We start from the raw sequence: 16,375 nt of genomic DNA, 5'->3' as shown, positions 1-16,375 counted from the left end.
TATAGAAATGCAAATGTACACAGATTCATTTCAGTCATTCATTTATTGAACATATATTGTTGACTGCTTGTTATGTCGCAGTCACTATGCTAGACATAAAAGATGCAACTATGACAAAGGCATGCATAATAATTGTAGTGTAGTAAAAGGGTTCTCAATCTTAATTACACTTTGGATTCCCCTGAAAGCTTTTTAAAATTACAATGCCCAGGCCTCATTTCAACTAATTAAATTCTAATCTATCAGAGATGGGAAACAATCATTAATATCTTTTAAAACTCCTTGGGTGATTCTGATGTGCAGCCAAAGTTTAGAATCACTGGTCTAGTAAGAGAGCCTAAATTAAATATGCTGTTTACATTGTGAATGATGTCATTAAAGAAATAAATTTATGATTTGACAATGTGTATCAAATTGTCTTTTCTAAAAGTGGCCACAGCAGTATCTTCAGTCCCATATGCTCTTCCTGAATCTTGCCACGGCCCATCAAGAGGTAGAATACATTTCCCCTCCCCTTGAACCTGGATGGGCTTGCGACTACTCAACCCAGTAGAGGTCAGTGGAAATAATGCTGTGTGACTTTTAAGCCTGGATTACAGGAAGTACACAGTTTCATTCTGGCTTGCTTTCTTGGAATGCTCCCTTTTGAAGCCAGCCTCCATGCTGCAAGAAAAGTCCAAGACACCTGGAGAGGCTAGTGTTAGGCTTATGGCTGACAACCTTGGCAAAGTTCTCAGCCAGCAGCCAGCATCATCCACTATAGATGTAAGTGAGTGAACTTCAGACAATTCCAGCACCCAGCCTTCAAGTCTTTCAGCTGAGGCCTGAATTCATTGTATAATAGAGATATATTGTTCTCACTGTACCTCATATGAATTATTGGCCTAAAAAATCTGTGAGCTTAATATTAATAAGTGGTTATCTTATATCACTGAGATTTCGGGTAATTTGTTACACAGTTGTGGTAACTTGAGCACAATATAGAAGGGAAGACTTAACCTAGTTTACAGGGTTGGGGAAGTCTTCCCTAAGAAAGTAAAATTTAAGTCAAATGTATAAAATAGGTCATAACCAAAATATAAAAGTTAAAACTAAACTTTTAGGAAAGAAACATAGAAGAAAATCTTTACAACCTTGGAGTAAGCAAAAAATTTTTTATGATTAAAAAAAAGCATAAACCATAAAAGAAACAATGGATGAATTAAATAACATTAAAATTAAAAAAAATCTGCTCTGTTAAGACTTAAATTGAAAAGTCAGGGCAAGTTGGGAGAAAATATTTGTAATACATATATCTGACAGAGGACTTGTATCTGAAATATATAAAGAACTCTTCTAACTTAATAAAAAGGCAACCTAATTTTTTAAAAGGTAAGGTGCTACAAAATTTAATACATAATTCACCATTGAAGATATTCAAATGCAAATAAGCAGATGAGAAGATCTTCAACAACATTTGTCAGCAAAGAAATGCAAATTACAACCAGAATGAAATGGTTCTACACCCCCAATAAAATGGTTAACATTCATAAGATGGACAATGCCAAGTTCTGGCAAGGATGTGGAAAGACTGGAACTCTTCTGTGTACACAACTGGTAGAAAACAAGAAATAAGGCATAAAAAGCTTAACTGAATTTAATTCTTTTATTTTAAACTTATTTCATGAATAATTCATGTAGTCAACAGGATAGATTTTGTAGAATTGATAGTGCTTGAGTTAAACGTTGTATTTGCTCTTTATTTCTTTTTCAGTTAAAAGAGATGTTTCCCGGTTTTCGACTAGCACTTCCTCCAAAACGCTGGTTTAAAGACAATTACAATGCCGACTTTTAGAAGATAGACAATTAGGATTACAAGCGTTTCTTCAAAATTTAGTAGCTCACAAGGACATTGCTAACTGGTATGTAACGAATTGAAATAAGAAATTAAATTATAAAAGCGTCCCAATAACTGGTGTAAATGAAAGAATAAATCTATGATTATAGTTATTTAAGCACAAAAATAAGAGTTGGAGTATAATTGTCTTCTTTAACAAAGTACTACAAGGGATTTTCTTGCTTTCTTTCAATAAGGACTTTCTTTGACATTTCATTTTTATCAAAGCTTATTTTAAACAGTCAGTAAAGTGAAAAATCCAGTGTACCATGTACTAAAACCACCCAAAGGTAAACTTTTAGTATTTTGTATTTTAGCAATGACTTAAACAAAACCACTTACATATTAGTAAAATTTTGGTTAATACGATAATATGTAATTGTAAGGGTAATATTCTTTATATTTCTCCAAAGTAGTGCAAAAATATTAAAATTGTGAAGTTGGCTTAATTTACATAGAAGGTAGAGTGAAAATACCAAGCAGCATTAAAAAAGGAAAAGAACAGAGCTATATGGCTTTTTTGCTTCAGAGTATATTTACAAGAAAATTGCTTGGTGGTTTAGTATTAGCTGAGTATCTAATTTTGGAACTCATGTTATCAGATAAATTAAAACTATTTCAAAAAAAAAATTAGAGAACATTTACAATGCAGCAATAGCTTATAGATAACTTGGGCCCGTAACTGTCTTGAGAAGTTTTTTACATGAGGATGGAAAACAAATTAAGAAAACCATTCTATCTGATTTTTTCTATCTCTTTTTCTCACCCTTTGCATGTATCAAGTTTTTTCCTGCATGACACACACGCGATATATATATATATACACACACACACACAAACACACATATGTATATACAGATATGTGTATATATATACATCTTGCTTGTCAATGTGTGCCACATAAGCCTGATGGCTTCTCAAGGTCTCTGCCCATCCTCCCTTATTTTTCTCTTAATGAAGGAACTGCAAGCCAAACCCATTCTTTCTACTCCAGAATGATATATGCAGTTGCCTCCTCGACATCTCCTTCAGATATCTGAAAATTACCTCAAACATAAAACACATTTGAAAGTTTAGTCTGCAGACATTTTTTCCTCCAATTTGCACAAGCAGCATCATCTACCCAGAACCTGTGAGTCATCTTTAACACATCCCTCACTACCCTTAACATTTCCCTTGCAAGTACCACTCAAGTCTGTCTACCTTTCTCCATCCTTGCCGTCACTACCCTAGTCCAAGCAGGTATCCCTCACCTTAATTACTGTAGATGCTTTCTCACTGGTTTTCCTCCTCCACTGTTATTACTATAGCCCAGTAAAGCCACAGTGATCTTTGTGCTTCAGTTTGACTTAAAGTATTCTTTCTGGTCCCTGCCTACCTGCCTTCTTTCCAACCTTGGGTTTTGTTATTCCTACCCACCTCCCATTCTCTGTGTATTTACCATATTGGTCTTCTTTTAATTCTTTTAATTCTCCAAAATCAGCTTGCTCCTTGTCTCTCAGAGCCTTCAAATATGCTATTTCCTGAAAAGGCGGCATTTCACACTTCTACCCCACCCAACCCTGACCTCGTACCTTACCTACCCATCCTTCAGTTTTCAACACAAACTTCACTTCCTTAGGTAACTGGCCTCCTGACTGACCACTCACCACCACTACCACCACCAAACACTAGGTCAGTTCTTTATCACAGAGTCTGTACTTTCCCTTCTCAACTGACTCTGATGCTTTAAGACACCATTCATCACCCATAGGTAATGAATTAACTTATTTCCTGTATTCTAAGATGATACTAGCTATGTACCAGTCTCAATAGAATTGAGACAATAATCACTTAAATCATTATCAGTAGGAGTCAGTTCTCTCTTGGAATCTCAGTTGAGAAAGGCTAATTGGTACTTCACTTTCAATGCACTTCAGCTTATAATTTTTTCTGTCAATATTTGTCTTTCTGCCACCAGATTATAAGATGTATAACAACAGGTCATGTGGCTATTTTATTTACCATCCAATCTCTAATGTTTAGCACAGTGCTAACATAGTTGGTTCTCAATAAGTACTTCTTGAATGAATGATAGAACTATTGATATTCACTGATATACTGTGTATTAGAAAAAAAAGAAATTGAAGCCAGTGTGACAGAGTTAGCAATTATGTGGTCTAGGTGGTGAGAACATAGTGCTCCCCACTTTTCTATACATATATATATATTTTTTTTACATCTCAAAAGAAAAAAGAGAAAAGATTAGTGTTAATTCAGACACACAAAGCAGGAATAAAAACCAGTAAACACCAAAATTATAGAGAAAGCCTTGGAAGAAAATATATTTGATAGCATACCATAAAAGAGGATTTTTACTACCACCAAGAAATCGACATATCCTCTCCCCTTTTCTCTTTCCCCTTGTTCAGTAAACCTTTATGTCTCTGTATTTAAGATGTGGTGAATTAAAATCAAATGTATTCTATAAATGAATTCTCTGTTTTTAAAATACTGATAATAGATCTTAGTTGCTAAAGTAGAGATTAGTAGCGCCATTTGAGATCCTGTCATTTCTAAAGCTGCATAGCTCAAAACAGTGGTAATGGTCTTGCTCAATTCATAAAATAGGCGTTTTAGGGAAAGAAAGGTTTCTTGGCCAAATAAGTTGGGGAAGGGTTTCATTTGATATTCCTAGAGGATTAAAGGTTCTAAAAAATCTTGCATGAAAGAATCTAATATGCCTTGCATTTGTTTGCCTACCTGCCTTTGTCATATATCATCAGATATTTAGGGAATACAGGAAGATAACTTCAGTTCAATTAAGAACAGGGTACTTGTGCCTTGGTACCCACGATCTTTTTTATAGGTGATAGGTAGCATTTTTTATTTCACAATGTAAGAGACTTCTTAATAACATATTGCTTAAAATGTGAGTTGGGGAAGAGGAGGAAGGGTTACTGATATAGAGCAAATCTTATGCATTTGCCCTGTATCATAGGGTATAAAAGAGGGGATATACTCACTGGTTTTAACAATCACTTAGAGAAAATAGGCTCCTGTTTGAACAAAATAATGACATTTGGGAACTGCTACTTGGTATGATACAGTTTATAAAAGTAACAAGAACTCAAAGAAGTGGGGAGATCAGAGCTGTTTGCAATGATCAAGCAATACTGTGAGTGGGATTTTGAGAGCCTGGAATGCTTAAGATTATGGGTAGGAAGATGGATATGAGTCAGAAACAAATAATTAGAAAGTGTATAGAAAGTCTGAGGTTGCCAAATATTTATGAATTGATGGTTGATCCATTAAAAAACTAGCACAGTATTTTCCTACATTTTTTGAGATTTTATCTTTTCATCCCTCAGTACTGTTCCTTCTATAAAATACATACCTAATTCTAAATGTATCACATACTAAATTATTGCAGTGATTCTGTCATCAGTATTACTGTTGTACTGCACAGCCAAGATTTTAACTATCTCTGCAATCTAAATTCAAATAGTAGTTGGAGCATAAGGTAGTTCATCAGACAAAAGCTCCAACTACTATTTGTATCCAACAATGTAGGAGAAGAGTGAAAGAAGATTCTCTCATTTTTTACAATTGAAAAGGAAGGGGGGAAATCCCTCCTAAGGGAGAAAAGGAAAAAAGACAAAGTCTCAACATTTCTTTATGAAAACATAAAACTGCATGTAAGAATCACTACATAAAAACATCAGTTAGTTGCACATTACCTGCTGGGATGCCTGTTAGCATTCTGGTACAGTTGGAATGGCAACATAGAAAAAACTCAGTATCTTTAGCTGGCCAAATAATTATTTGATATTGTTTATACATTAATATTAATTGTTTATTAATTGTTCTTTCACTTTTTATATCCTTATCACCTTACAACAAGGTTAATTTTTAACCTTCCTCTTGGCTAAGCACTTACCATTACACAATGGGCAACTCTTAATGTTACATATTCTCCAACTCTTAACAAAGCAGAAATGGAAGAAAATACGAACTGAATATTAAGGACTATTGATTTGAATATTTTAAAAGAATGTTTCCACATTTATTTAGAAAGTTCAAAGAAAGGATGCAGGTAAAATATTAATATTTATGTAATAAACAGATTTAGAGATTTTATCTGTTCAATAAATATTTATTTAGAGCTTACTATTTAAAAGATGTTTTGACTATATAAAATTGAGTTAGATACTCATCCTATTAAAAGAAACTGAATAGAAAGAAGACATACCCCCAGAAATCATAATGGATAGAGAATTAGACCTCTTAAAGGTGTAAAAGAGAACTTTTGACTAGGAAAAGTAGAAAAGGCTTCGCAGACGGTGATAGTTGAACTGCACTTTAAAGAATTAGTGATAATTGGACCAGCAAGGAAAGATGAAGAAGGACTTTGCAAATGATAGGAAATATCGTAATCAAAATTCAGAAGCAAGAAGGTACAGGTCTTGTACCAGTAACAACACACAAGTCAGTTTATCAAGCTGAGTATAGCCTTACATTGCACAGTCTTAGTTAAAATATAGCTATTTGTTTTACACCGTCTTGAACTACTTTTAAATTATTACATCATTAATCAGCACAGCAAATATTTTCCGATTCTCCAATTTTAGAAGTACTTCACATATATCTTATTTGCCATTTTTTTCTTTTTAATTTTTCAAAATTCAAAGTTAAACTTATGTATATTTGTCTTCACATTCTCATTTATCTGTAAGGGGTTCAGTACCAAAATTCAGTATTTTTATTTCTACATTTAAAAAAAAAAAGTTCAGAATCGATCTGGATTAATAGCGGTTCATGACTTTAAAGAAAAGAAAATAGTATCCAAACATTAATATGACAGAACAATTGAAAGAAATGAGAATATCCTTTTAAAAAACTGCTTGGGAGATATGATAGCCATCTTTATGTGTTTGAAAGATTTGAAAGACTGTTTTTGGAAGGAAGGATTGATCATGTATATTTAAGAGTAGTGCTTCTCCAACCGTAGTGTGACTGTGAATCACCTGGGATTTGTTACAAATGCTGACCCTGATTCAGCAAGCTTGAACTGAAGATTTTGCATTTCTAACAGGTTTCTAGCTGATGATGAGACTGATTGGTCTAATAACCTCATTTTGAATAGCAAGGCTAACATATAAAATAGGAATAATGGCAAGAAGTTAGAGGAAGGCACTATCAGCTCAGATTTTAAAAAGTTACCGTCATTTCAAGCTGTCCAATATAAAATGTTCTGCCTTTTGAAAAGTAGATTTCTCTTTATCTTAACTATTTGAAGAGAGTAAATAACTATCAGTGGTATCAAAGAGGGAATTATTAAATGGAATGTTTGATTAGATGACAAGTTAGGTTTCTTCTACTTAAAATTCAATAATTCTCTACTTGAACAAGAATACTTAAAGATAACTTTTGTACATTTGCAACCTGAACTATCTTTTCACAGGAAATGTAATCATTAATGTCTCTAAGTTGTTTTTATATTTTTTTAATTTAAAAAAAGAAAATTTAAGATATTCAGAGAAGTTAATCTTAGTATCTATATAAAATGAAAGAAGAATTCAATTATCTATACAGTAGTTCATATAATGCTATCTCATGAGAATCCACACATTACCAAGGTTGGTTGGATGGTTTTTGTTACAAAATGTTAGTTTGATAGAAATTAAATTACAGATAGTTATAAAATTTGCAATAAAGTCAAATATGTTGTTCTTAAGAGCATAATTTGAAAATACAGTAAAACTCTTTAAAAAAAAAACTGAAAGAAACTCAAAGAAAGAGGTGAATTTACAGTACAGATTTGCTCTGATAATTAAAACAATGCTGAGGGATACCATAGGTGGTTTCCTTATCTACCTTTAGTAAATTTAAGTCAACACCTGATCCCAATTTTAAAATAGTTTTCCCAAACACAGTAAAAATGTATTCCAGGTAATAAAAGGAAAAATGGCACACATAGACAGTCAATAAATATTCACTGGATCTAAGTAAAGTTATGTAGTCAGTGATTCTCAAGCAAGGGTGAGGGTTTCCTTTCCTAGGGGAAAATGTATCAGAATTTTAAGAAGAAAGGAATTGTTTTCTCAAATACTACCATCTTCCAGAGATTCTTGTGTGTCCTCTCCTTAGATAGAAAATAGAATTTGAGGCCGGGCGCGGTGGCTCAAGCCTGTAATCCCAGCGCTTCGGGAGGCCGAGATGGGCGGATCACGAGGTCAGGAGATCGAGACCATCCTGGCTAACATGGTGAAACCCCGTTTCTACTAAAAAATACAAAAAACTAGCCGGGCAAGGTGGCAGGCGCCTGTAGTCCCAGCTACTCGGGAGGCTGAGGCAGGAGAATGGCATAAACCCGGGAGGCAGAGCTTGCAGTGAGCTGAGATCCAGCCACTGCACTCCAACCCGGGCGACAGAGCGAGACTCGTTCAAAAAAAAAAAAAAAAAAAGAAAATAGAATTTGAGGGTATTGACTACTTCCTTTTCTGACTGAGTCTTGCTGAAGCAGAGGAAATATAATGAACCACTGAAAAGGTTTTATGTAAATTAAAGTTGTAAAGCCAGTTTCAAATTGTATTCTGCTACTGATTAAAGAAAGTAAAGCATAGACTATAACTTTGGAACTATATGGATAAAAACTTAGAGAATCCATTGGATTTCGTTTAAGTAGAACTCTAGTGAGCCATAGATTGTAAAGATTTTTAGGGAAGGTGAATGAAACAGAATAACCACTCCAAAACATTTTCCAGCTGGATACGTTGTCAACATTCACTGTTGATCTTGGCTAAATTTCTACTGTAAACCAAAGATATAAAAAGGGATATATGTGTACTCCTTTACCCACTTTTTCTTTCCTAGCAGCAGCAGTCCAATAGAGTAATTTGTAAACATAAAAACGGCATTAAAATATGAGGAAATTTGGATATAAAACTGTAAGAAAATAATGTCTCACATTTGTCATATACTGAAGTATTAAACAGGACCCTTCCGTATGTTTCTTAGCAGTTTGCTTTCAGTCTTAAGTGCTATTTCCTCAGGGTTTCATACAAATTTGACCTCCCAATCCCAGATCAATTGATTTCCTAGGAGTCATTTGTATGTAATAGCAGGTGCCCCAGTATAAATAATGGGTGGATAGAAGTATAATATCTACATCAGAAGACCTTGTTCTACTCTGTGCTATCAGACCAACTGCAGTGTTCTACTAGAGGCCACGACTAGAGAGGGATGCAGAGAAATCGAATATTTTCAGAGAGAAGTGTCCAGCAAGGAGAATCCAAATAAACCAAAGCATAAGACAAAAGAATTTAAAGGTAGAAAAGGACACATATTCACACTCAGGGAACAGATTGAAGGTACAGCTCTACCACCTGCACCTTTTGACAATAGGCAAGTAATTTCACCTCTCTGAAATTTGGTATCATTTGTGAAATGGAGATCCAATACTTATCGAATCTTACATGATTGTTGTGAAAATTAAATGCAGTTGAATATGTGACCATATTAAATACAATAGGATATGTAAAATTCCATTTATCTCTTCATGGACACCTCCTGACATCATCAAACTGTCTGGCCTAATCTGATCCCAAAAGCCTCATTCCCTTTTCACAATAAGTTGACATCCCCTGTGTAGTATATCAAGAAATCCTGGCTGGGCACAGTGGCTTGCGTCTGTAACCCCAGCACTTTGGGAAGCTGAGGCGAGCGGATCACCCGAGGTCAGGAGTTGGAGACCAGCCTGGCCAATATGGAGAAACCCTGTCTCTACTAAAAATACAAAAATTAGCTGGGCGTGGTGATGGGAGCCTGTAATACCAACTACTTGGAAGGCTGACACAGGAGAATTGCTTGAACCCAGGAGGCAGAGGTTGCAGTGAGCCGAGATCACATCACTGCCCTCCAGACTTCAGCCTGGGCAACAGTGCGAGACTTGGTCTTAAAAAAAAAAAAAAAAAACCTTTGTGAAAGGAAATTTGTAAAGATTTTATTTTGCAAATCTAAAATAAGGATCCACATTTATATTTTGATGTGTACATAGAATTGTCTCTCAGTCCAAAATTGCTTTTTAGAAAGGCAGGGAGGCATTTTTATTATAAGGAAGTTTGGTTGTCTACCTCCTTAACCTGTTTCTCTGATAATAGCAAAGTATAAGCATAACAATATCATTATTTTTTAATAATAATTTTAAAATTTGTGGTCATTTAGAGATAGGATGGTTAGAATTTTTTCTCTCGAACTATCTGGGGAAAATATTTAAGGAAATTAATATAATAAACATGATTGCAAGGTCAATCTTTAACTTGTTTGAGAATAAATGCTTTTCAGTCACTTTAGAAGCATCTACTGAAACAAAAACAAGTGAGGTATAAATTAGAAATTGCATTTATTCATAAAAGGATAATGACTGCTAGACTAGTTCAGACTAATATTTCTTTGAAAATCATAAAGAGGCTATTCACTGTGTTGGTCTCTTGAACCATTATTGTGAAGTATGTTTTATGTCCTATAGTTTGTATGTAACAATAAATTTGTGATATTTATGTTCTAAGATCTTAGAAAACACCTTAAGATCTTTGCATCTTCTATAGTTTTATATTTATATTTAGTTACTTGTATGAAAGCACATAACCAACTTGTTTAAAACACTGTATTGCTTCAAAGTAACTTTTACTTTTTGCTGTCTTTTGCAAACTTATTTGTGCTTCAGATAATTTTTTTTTCCTTTGAAAAGCCTTGCAGTGAGAGAATTTCTTTGTTTGGATGATCCACCGGGTCCATTTGATAGCCTAGAAGAAAGCAGGGTAAGTGCTGTATTATATAGCACATGAAAAGAGGAACAAATAATACAGTACAATAACTACATTGTTTCTTGAATGGAATAGCAAACAGCAAAATGTTATAATTTCAGGCTATGGTAGTTTTGCACAGAAAGCTTTCAATGTTTGAGTCAAAGGTTTCTTTCACTGAAATACATAGACAGTTCAAGGAAAAAGTAAAAATTCATACATGTCATATAGTCAATAAAGCTCTAAAATTAAATCCCACATTATTTATTTTTACTGTTTCAAAATAAAATGATTTGGGGAACCTTTTTATATTTAATAATACTATGTGCAAACTGAATTTTCTTCCATTTGAGTGTCAAAATAAGGAACCTACAGCTAAAATCAAATTTAAAACTTCAGGGGTAGGAGTGATTGTCTTGTTAGCGGTTTAGCTCATGCCTGATGCTTCTCAAATTACATTAATTGACATGTTAAAGTGTCCTATTTCTTGAAGCAATAGCCTAGATTCACAAAACAGATTTGGTAATAGTAGATTACCTAGGATTTTGTGCAAGTTTTTTCCCCAAATGTTTAATAGTATTTAAATGGAACAGATTTAATTGGTAAGTTTGTGATGTTTTTCATTCAAGCTGAGTCAGTTCTTTGTGTTAGATTGAATGCTATGGCCTTTTTTAAAACAGCTTTGTTGGAATAAGATTTTCATCCATAATATTCACTAATTTGTTGTTTGCTATTCTACTGAAAAGGTACAATTTTAATACTTTTTAGTAAATTTATAGAGCAGTTAACACCATCATCACTGTAACCCAATTTTAGAATATTTTCATCACCTCAAAAAGAATTCCTGTAAGCCATTTTGCAATCAGTCTGCAGTTCCAGCCCAAGGCAACCACTGATCTGCTTTCATTCTCTACATTTGCCCTTTCTGGATATTTCATATAAATAAAATCATACAATGTGTGTTTGTGTATATGTATTGGTTTACCATATACGTAACTTTTATATATATAGTCTGCCTAATATATAGTATTATAATGTTTTACACCTGATTTATTTCACTTAGCATGCTTTTTAGGGTATTCCATGTTATCCTCTATGTTATCCTCTAAAACTACTTCATTACTGAATGATTTTTCATTGTTTGCATATACCAGATTTTGTTTATGCAGTCACCCGTTGAGGGATACTTGGATTGTTTCCAGTTTTGTGATATTATGAGTAATGCTATGAACAATTTCATATAATGTTCTATATGAACATATGTTTTTCTTTCTCATGGACTGAGAAATTCTACTTCCCTGAGAGTAGAAGTGTTTGATCGTGTAACAAGTGTAACTTTTTAAAGAAACCAATAAAGTTTTTGAAAGTTGCTGTATTACATTCTCACTTGTACTGTACGAGAGTTCCAGTTTCTCTATGTCCTCACAAACATTTGATAGTATCTCTCTTTTGGATTATAGCCATTCTCTTGGATAGGTATTGATATTTCATTATAGCTTTAATTTTCATGTTTCTAATGATTTTTTTGATATTGATCATCATGTCACATGCTTTTTAGCCATTCATGTTTTCTTCAATGAAATGTTTGTTCACATCTTGCCCATTTTTTTAAAACTTGAACTATTTATCTTATTCGGTTATAAAATCTTTACTTTAGATATTAATCCTTTATCAGAGATACAATTTGTAGATATTTTCTTCCAGTCTGTAGGTGTCTTTTCATCCTCTTAATGGCATTCTTTGAAGTGCAAAAGTTTTAATTTTAATGAAGTTTATCACTTTTAAAATGGCTTATGCTTTTACTATTGTATTATAAAACTCTTTGCCTAACCCAACGTTACAAATATTTTCTCATTCTTTTTAATTTTATATTTTAGCTCTTACAGTTAGGTTTATGGTCTGTTTGGGGTTAATTTTTTTATAAGGTGTTAAGTAAGGGACTTAAGTTCCTATATGTATCTTAATTTTTTTTTTTAGTTCCTTTTGTTTAATTATGTTGACACTTCTGTCGGAAATCAAATGACCATGAAAAGAAGGGTTTGTTTCTAGAGTCTTAATTCTATCTATTGAGCTGTTTTCCTGTCCCTGTGCCAGTATGATACTGTCTTGTTTACTGCAACTGTATTATCATTACTGTTTGCATAGCATATCTTTTCCCATTCTTTTACTTTCAGTCTGTTTGTATCTTTCAACCCAAGATCCATCCCTTCTACATAGTGTGTAATTGGGTCTTGATTTTTTATTCTTTCTGACATCTGTCTTTTACATCTGCCATTTTGCAATTTGTTTTCTGTTTCTCTGTCTCCATCCTGTTCCTCCTTTTATCTTGTGTAAAATAATTTTTAGTATGCCATTTTGATTCTTCTATAGAATTTTTTACTTTTTCTTATTTTTCAGTGACTGCTCAAGGTATTATATTTCAGTGAAATATAAACTTGGCTCCAATATATCTCCATTTCCTCCCTCTTTCTTTGTGTTGCTATTGTTATCTAGTTTACGTATATCTTATAAACCTAACAATACAGTGCAATAATTATTTCTTTATACAATCTTTTGTGCTTTAAAGAACTTAAGAAATGGGAAAATATATTTCATAGATTATTTTATTTAATCCACATGTTTACTATTTCTGGCCCTCTTCATTTGTTCCTGTAGATTGATGTGATCATCTGGTATCACTTCCTTTCAGTCTCATAACCTTCCTTTAGTTTTTCTTGTAAGACAGAACTGCTAGCAACAAATTCCCAGTCTTTGTTTATCTGGAAATGATCATTTTTGAAAGATAGTTTTACTGACAGATTTTTTTCTTCCAGCACTTTGAATGTGTCATTCCACTGCCTTCTGGCCTCTATTATTTCTGAGAAAAAAAAAAATCAACCTTTAATTATATTGTCTCCATGTGCATGATGAGCCTTTTTGCCCTTGCTGCTTTCAAGATACTCTGTTTGTTTGACTTTCAGCAGTTTGATTATGATGTATTGGGATGTGGATCTCTTTTGTTTCTCATGCTTTGGCTTCATTGAGCTTTTGGACTTGGCAGATTAATGTTTTTTATCAAACTTTGGAATTTGTTAGCCATTATTTCTTCAAATACTTTTCACTCCCTTTTCTCTGCCTTCTCCTTCTAGGACTCTCATTACTTGTATATTTGTACACCCTATGTTGTGCAAAATGTCCCTGAAGTGGTGTTCATTTTTCTTCAATTTTTTTTTTCTCTGATCTTCAGATTGGAAAATTTCTATTGATCTTCAGATTCAGATTTATTTTTTGGTCATATTAAATCTCCTGTTGAGCCCCTCTTGTTAGTTTTTCAGTTACTGTGCTTTTCAACTCCAGAATTCTCAATTGCTTATTTTTTAACTGTTCTTTCTGTTTATTGAGATTTTGCTATTTGTTGAGTCATTATCATTATCTGTATCATTAATTCAATTTTTTCTAGTGTATTTCATGTATGTAATGGTTGCATTAAAAATCACTGCCTGATATGCCTAACATTTGGGGCCATTTAGAGATGGCTTCAACTGACTGCCTTGCCTTTTTTCCTGAGTATGCTTATATTGACCTTGTTTCTTTGAGTGTTTTATACATTTTTTTTGAATACAAGATGTTTTAGGTGATATACTGTAGCAACTCTTGACTCTAATTTCTGCCTCCTGTGGTTGTTATTATTTTGTCTGTTTAGTAACTTGACTGGACTAAATCTGTGAAGTTTGTCTCCTCAGCAATGTGTGGTCACTGGTGTCTTTTCTCAGTGTTTTTTTCCTCATTTTATTTTTAAGCCTGGCTTTCTTGTGTTTCTGCATAGCTTAATGTTCAGCCAACAGTTGGTCATAAATTTTGCTTATATACCTCGAACTAGTAAGATTTTTACACTCTGGTAATGGATCTGTATATAGTCTAAGGAGTGCATTTAAGGTTAAGGTCATTTTCAGATATGCCATAGATTTTAGTTTCTGCTGATCTCCCATCTCCTATTCTATACACGTATATGGGCTCTGTTGTCCTAGGATATGTGGTCCCAGGATCTGTGGAGAGCTTATCAAGGCCCCATAGATATATCATTTTCCAGAACTCCCTATTGAATCCTGGCTAGATCGTTGCTTCTAGGTTTCATTAAGGCTTTTGGCTACCATTTTGTCACTTCAATTCAGAATCTGTTTAGAAAATTGACTTATATTTCAAGTGAACATTGGGCTAACGAAGCTAAGTGTTTATCACTCCTTTCCAGCTCAAGGATTCCAGAATTTTTATTCCTTTAAAGTATAGTATTCTTTCTTCTTGCAAGACAGCCTTTAGTTCATTTTAATTTTAAATTAGCCCTTTTATAAAATAATAATAATTTGAATATCTTTTTAGTGTTCTTAGTTCAAAATATATGCTAGTTAGTAAGTGTCAAGTATCATAATGGGAAGGGGATGAGTGGAATCCTAACTGATTTGAGTTAGGATTTCTCATCCATGATACTGGCATTTACAGCTGGATGACTTTTTGGTGGCCATGGCTAGGGCACAGCCTGACCTGTGCATTGAAAATATTTAGCAGCATCCTTGGCTTTTACATATTAGACACCAATAGCGTACCCACTCATGACAACTAAAAATGTCTCCAGACATTACCAAGTGTCTTCTGAGTTTAAAATCACTCCTGGTGTAGAACCACTGATTTAAATAAATCACCAAGGCAATATTAAGTTTATATACTCGACAGAGTAATGTGGAATGTATCTCCTAGGCTCTTTCTCTAAAATAAATGCATTTTCCTACAGGTGTATTTGAAAATATGTGTTTATTTGAACAGTGAATGAAGAAATTCTGTGCTTGCTCCTCTCCTTCAAAGTAAAATCTACAGTAACCTAATGAGATCTATATCTCTTTTGTCTGCAGACTTACTTAAGCAGCCTCTCACTTTAAGAAAAATCACAAAATGACTTATTAACCCACATTTCTTGGAGTGTAAAATTAAACTTATTCAAAGGATACTCAGTTCAGCAAATCTTTAACCTACTTTTCTCTGTTCTCTATTTAAAGTAGTCATTTCTACCCCTCATATACTTGTACTAAAAGAGGGAATTAAGGTTAGGGATATAAATTAGTCTACCTTTTTTTGGGAAAATTCAAATATATTACTTGTATGGAGATAATATAATTGGAAGAAATGAGGTCTTACTGTATTAGCATTAATGAATAGATTATAATTTTAAAAAATTATAATTTTTAATATTGTATATGAATTATAAGTACAAATAAAGCAGAATTCTTTTTTTTTTTTAATTATACTTTAAGTTCTAGGGTACATGTGCATAACATGCAGGTTTGTTACATATGTATACTTGTGCCATGTTGGTGTGCTGCACCCGTCAACTCATCAGCACCCCTCAATTCATCATTTATATCAGGTATAACTCCCAATGCAATCCCTCCCCCCTCCCCTCTCCCCATGATAGGCCCTGGTGTGTGATGTTCCCCTTCCCGAGTCCAAGTGATCTCATTGTTCAGTTCCCACCTATGAGTGAGAACATGCGGTGTTTGGTTTTCTCTTCTTGTGATAGTTTGCTAAGAATGATGGTTTCCAGCTGCATCCATGTCCCTACAAAGGACACAAACTCATCCTTTTTTATGGCTGCATAATATTCCATGGTGTATATGTGCCACATTTTCTTAATCCAGTCTGTCACAGATGGACATTTGGGTTGATTCCAAGTCTTTGCTATTGT

General features: G+C 33.7%; 1 protein-coding gene and 1 long non-coding RNA gene across 2 annotated transcripts in view; one reads left to right on the top strand and one right to left on the bottom strand.

The window, feature by feature from the left end:
• Positions 1-16,375, top strand: part of SNX16 (sorting nexin 16) — a 45,686-nt gene that overhangs the window by 16,799 nt on the left and 12,512 nt on the right. The window contains 3 exon segments of the mRNA XM_017858969.1: positions 1,754-1,829; positions 1,832-1,901; positions 10,608-10,677. Coding sequence (XP_017714458.1) covers positions 1,754-1,829; positions 1,832-1,901; positions 10,608-10,677 — 216 coding nt within the window.
• Positions 10,458-16,375, bottom strand: part of LOC108519750 (uncharacterized) — a 27,320-nt gene continuing 21,402 nt past the window's right edge. Inside the window, exon 3 of the long non-coding RNA XR_001882718.1 lies at positions 10,458-10,662. This is a non-coding gene — a long non-coding RNA (uncharacterized LOC108519750). The remainder of the gene's footprint in view (positions 10,663-16,375) is intronic.

The sequence above is a fragment of the Rhinopithecus bieti genome, unplaced genomic scaffold (assembly GCF_001698545.2).
Source record: "Rhinopithecus bieti isolate Rb0 unplaced genomic scaffold, ASM169854v2 scaffold_48197, whole genome shotgun sequence".
NCBI classification, from domain to species: domain Eukaryota; kingdom Metazoa; phylum Chordata; class Mammalia; order Primates; family Cercopithecidae; genus Rhinopithecus; species Rhinopithecus bieti.
The sequence above is the reverse complement of the archived record's forward strand: the minus strand, read 5'-3'. Positions and strand labels throughout refer to the sequence as shown.